This window comes from Tasmannia lanceolata, unplaced genomic scaffold, assembly GCF_043159265.1.
Source record: "Tasmannia lanceolata isolate RefF3 unplaced genomic scaffold, GAP_Taslan_0.1 ptg000012l, whole genome shotgun sequence".
In the NCBI taxonomy this organism is placed as follows: domain Eukaryota; kingdom Viridiplantae; phylum Streptophyta; class Magnoliopsida; order Canellales; family Winteraceae; genus Tasmannia; species Tasmannia lanceolata.
Window position 1 is genome coordinate 29,460,702 of NW_027518689.1, and position 4,760 is coordinate 29,465,461.

General features: G+C 39.5%; 1 protein-coding gene across 1 annotated transcript; it reads right to left on the reverse strand.

Moving 5' to 3' along the window:
* Positions 1-302: 302 nt before the first annotated feature.
* Positions 303-3,072, reverse strand: LOC143887171 (transcription factor bHLH118-like). Its single transcript, XM_077391274.1, has 4 exons — positions 2,544-3,072; positions 1,705-2,037; positions 1,495-1,577; positions 303-496 (listed from the first exon to the last, which is right to left on the reverse strand). Exons 1-4 carry the CDS (start codon positions 2,892-2,894, stop codon positions 490-492), a joined length of 774 nt encoding a protein of 257 aa, XP_077247389.1. The 5' UTR covers positions 2,895-3,072; the 3' UTR covers positions 303-489.
* Between the last annotated feature and the right edge of the window lie 1,688 nt (positions 3,073-4,760).

Consider the following 4,760-nt stretch of genomic DNA (forward strand, 5'->3'; position numbering starts at 1 on the left):
GTTTTAAGCGCCTTTGGAACCATTATGGTGAGAGCCAATATCTTATGCTTCCCTTCACAAGAAAACATAACTTTTATGTGAATGAGTAAATATGGGAAAACAAAAGATTTTTCCTTCGTAAGCATATAGTGTTTTACCATAGAACATGCTTTGCATTGGTTTTTTACACTAACAAGGGTTAATTAAGAAAGTGTTTAGTTTCTATTTCGAAAAGGAGGCAATTGTTAAGGAAAGCCTCAACCATTTTAGAAGCCCCTTAGAAGGAACCCTCCACCAAATCAGAGTAAATTAAAACTTGATGGTTCACCAAGATATAATCTTAGTATTACAGACAAATATTAATATTGCTTTGGTACAAGATTAGAGGCTCTAATAACCATATATAAAAGCCCATGCCAAAGGGATATCCTGACATTCCAACTAAAACATTAGATCATATCTTAAGGTTTATCATATCAATTGAAGCATTTACACCCCCATGAAAACATCTCATAACCTGCATAATGAAATTATCAGTCTAACATCAACAGACAAATGTACCAATATCTCATACAAAATGAGAAAGCAATAATCAAACGTGTTGAACAAAAATTGTTGACTTTACAAGCCTCCTCATGGATAGCATGAGACCATAGTCCCCATAATGTTTACTAAATATTCCATATAGTTGTTGTTAGAAGATCTTTTTTTTAAATTTATGTTCTACCTAATTGCATTTTATCCTTCAAATTCAATATAAAATTTAGATTTAATTATCAGGGAATCGTAAAATCGACTTGATATTAAATGTTTGAGACCTAACGCAGCCAGTAAGCACATTGAACTTAACCATGCCAAAAAAATCATCCAAGTATCGTTAAAAGAACTCATTTATTCTAAAATGGAGGGTCTTTAGACATGATACCTAAGGAGAATTTGTTAGCCATGGACTGGTGCCATATTTTTCTAATTAAAAGCAATATACGCTTATTCCTAAACAGTATAGATGATTATCATCTTGATTAAAACTCTAAGCAAATTTGACCAGTCATAGTTACAAGGCCATTTATGAATGCTGTGGCCACTTTTAATGAAAAAAATAAAATAAAGTTCCATCACATTTTGTCACAACACAAGGATAAATTAAAGATGATGTTCAGTAGAAGGTAGATGAGAATCCATAACAAGGTTTCCTAATCAAAACTCCATAGAGAAATTTGTAACTTCACTTTCCACAAAGTACATAAACCATACAAGAAATTTGGGGTACATGTAGAGATAGGGTACTGGAAACAGTTGCTCTTTCTTGTTTGATAAACTGAGGTTAGAAGCAAAGATTGAATGGGTAACAAACAAGGTGATTTACATGGGGGGGGGGGGGGGCGGGGGCGAGAGAGAGAGAGAGAGAGAGAGGGAGACTTCTTCATTAACATTTACAAAAACCCTAACACTAAGAAGGCAACAGACGGTTGTAGTGCAGGATGGTAAGGACTAGGAATTAATTAACACAGTTACCTCGAAACCCAACTCGACGGCTGAATCAAATCTATCAATTTCTGATTTAGTCCAGATGAATCAACCTCTCTTGGATCACCCACCTGTAGAAGTTTATCATGATTCAAGATTTGGAGGTTAATCTCTTCGACGTGCACATTATTTCTAACAATTGAGAAACCAAAACTGTTAATCTTAATTTAAATAAATCTTGGAAATGATCTTTGCTACCTCAGACTGGAGAGTATGAACCGAACGCTCCTTGACATTAATGGAGCTGCAACTTACAACACTGAGCCCTGCTTCAGAAAGAAGAGCCATAACTTTGGACAGTGGTACGCTTTCGCCCAACCCATTGCTGATAACCACTTCCAGTCCAGCCCAACAAGGTCTTACAATCACGCAAGGCGAGCTAAGACTCGCATCAAGGGTGCCCGAATCCGACGAGGCCAGCAAAACCCTTCTCAGCCCATCCCTCTTCTCCGTCAGCTCTCGAATCTTCTTCTGCTTGTGTTTTATGTAATTTGCAGCCTCGTTCATATGATCCGAGATCGACCGCTTTCCCTGAAACCATCACCAAAACCCTAATTCTCAGGTGGGAAAGTGTACAGATTTTGCCAAAGAAAAATCACTAAAATTTCTGAAGCAAATCTATATGTGAATTAAAGAAACAAGCACCACGAGAGCAAAACCCTAATTCTCAGGCGGGAAAGTGCACGGTTTTTTCCCAAAGAAAAACCACTAAAATTTCCGAAGCAAGTCTACATGTGAATTAAATAATCAAACACCACGAGAGCAAAACTCTAATTCCACTAAAATCTCCAAAGCAAGTCTATAGGTGAATTAAAGAATCAAACATCACGGAGTGTAAAACCCTAATGCTAACCTGGAAAAGTTTATGGTTTTTGCAGAAGAAAAACCACTAAAATTTCCGAAGCAAGTCTACATGTGAATTAAAGAATCAAACACCAAGAGCAGAAGAACACAAAAAGATTTACGTGGAAAACCCTCCAATGTTCCAGAAGGAGAAGAAGAAAGACAAGAAAAATAGAAGGATGGGTTTTTGATGCCTTGAGGTATTCGACGGGGAGCAGCAATCTGAGTGACGAGTAGAGGGTCGCCATCTCGTGACGTCTCTGACGCTCGACATCCCTGTGGATGAGCTTCTTATTCTTGCTACTTCGATTATTTCCGTCATCATCATCGGCATCATTGTCGGCGGTGGCTGCGGCCATCTTTTTTCGGCGGCCGCCGCCGGTCTGAAAATTCAAGGACAGCCCATGATGGCCATCGATGAGAGAAGGCGCACCCACAAGCATATCTTGTATTACTTCTTGTTGTTGTTGGCGTTGAACTGATGAGCTCTGTAATAACAGCTCATCTCCTTGCTGGAAATAAAAAGAAGGTCCAATATAATTCATGATTTCAAAGATTTGCTTTGAGGGAGAGATCTGTTGATGAGCCAAGATTCTAAACTTGATCTCTTCTCCCTTTCTGTGTGTAGAGACAGCTGAGAAAAGAACTGACTTCACACCACACCTCTTGCTAGGTTTTTTTTTTTTTAGCTAAAAATATATATAGAATGAGGAGAGGACGAAAAGGAAGGATGCCAATAGTATCATTAGTAAGATTGTAGGGTGCCCCTTTTATTTTTATATGTAGACGAGGTGGTGAGGGGGAACTTTATTAAAAAAAAAAGCATCCATAACCAGTCATTTTCTTGCGTTCTCTTAGTGTATATATTTGAAAAGCAATATTTGCCCCTTTTTTTTACCTGGGACAGCCCCCTTTAGTGTATATATGAGTTAAGACTAATCTTTTACACCAAAGGGGCTGTCCCAAGTAAAAAAGGGGCGAGTATATCATTTACTTTTGAAATTTTAATCATTATTTAACTAGTATTGATAATGGGTAAGGCACTAATTAAGAATATATAGGTTGTGAACATAGTACATTAAAGTATACACATGAAAGTGTATTGAAATAATCTAGTTCTATAGTATTGTTTTTGATTTGGTGATATCTGTGGAGATTGCTTGATTATTTTGAAACTAAAGTTTGCTTCTAGAAAAATACGAAAAAGAAGATGGCTGTTAGGCTGTTTCACAGCAGGCACTTCGTGGACATAAATGCACCACGTCGACTTGGTTTGGTCCGTTGATCTGGCTGGCTACTACAAATCTGGCCTATTATATATCATTGACCCCATCTTGATCAGATCATCTAGCCCGTCAATCAATGAATACTCATTTGGGTTCCACCAAGGAAAGCTGAAGAGTTGATTTTTATAGGACTCAATCTTATGGATAGGATGTCCCTTCTGTACTAGACTAGGTCCACTTGGGTCACTTCATGAGGGTTTACAAGATCAGTGGTCTAGACAACACATGTAGTCGTGTTGGACCACAAGGTTTATCAACAGGATTGATCCTGACAGTACCAGCCGCGTAGTCACTCTTCCTTATAGTAAGAGAATTTTTTTTATGGAAACATATTCTCAAGGGCGGAGGCAGGAATCTACACTTGGGGGCCAGACTAATTTACACTTTTGCCTCCATCGGTTAGTTTGGGGGGGGGGGGGGGGCATGGCTATAGAGCCAGACTATTTTCTCTATAATTTTCTCTTATAGAGCAAATAAGGGATCTTGCAATTCATTGGGGGCCATGGCCACCCCCACACTATTGTTATGTTTGGTTGGTTGAATTTGGCTGAGAGATTAGTAGAAGAAGTCAAAGGGAAGAAGACCAGCATGGAAGATGGGGAGAAGAATAGTGGAAGATTGGTAAGTAGTGTTTGGTTGCGGGCAATCCGCTAGAAGACTAGCGGAAGATGTAGAGTTGGGCCCTAACTCCTTAATAGGCCCAACTCAATCGGGCCCACCCTTATGTTTGACCTGCCCCCCTATGTATAATGCCCCTCTTAATGTATAACTGGCCCCCCTTATGTATAAATCCTGGCTCCGCCACTGGGACAGGGTGCACTTGGTTGATCAGCTTAGGGTTGGGGCAGGGGGCCGGACACAGATCCTTCTAGAAAAACGCCAAAGAGAAAGCAACGGTTAATTGGGATAGAAAGGGCAAGGCGGATGAGGTTGCTTCCAAGGGGTATAGGTGGCATCTGATTTTTAATGAATGGAGCACGTTGGGAACAAATGGAATGGTTGCATGTTAAAATATGATGCGTGGGGTAATTTAGAAAGGGAAATGATAGTCACCCATTTTTACTCGGGACAGCGCCTTCTAGTGTAAAAGTGTACTCATAAATACACCTAGAGTGGCCTGTCCTA

Excerpts from the sequence above, each read along its gene's own strand:
- LOC143887171 (XM_077391274.1), bottom strand. The coding sequence starts at position 2,894 with ATGAATTATATTGGACCTTCTTTTTATTTCCAGCAAGGAGATGAGCTG. Across the intron at positions 2,038-2,543 it reads TCCCCGTCGAATACCTCAAG|GGAAAGCGGTCGATCTCGGA; the intron begins GCATCAAAAACC and ends TGATGGTTTCAG. Across the intron at positions 1,578-1,704 it reads TTCATACTCTCCAGTCTGAG|GTGGGTGATCCAAGAGAGGT; the intron begins GTAGCAAAGATC and ends AAACTTCTACAG.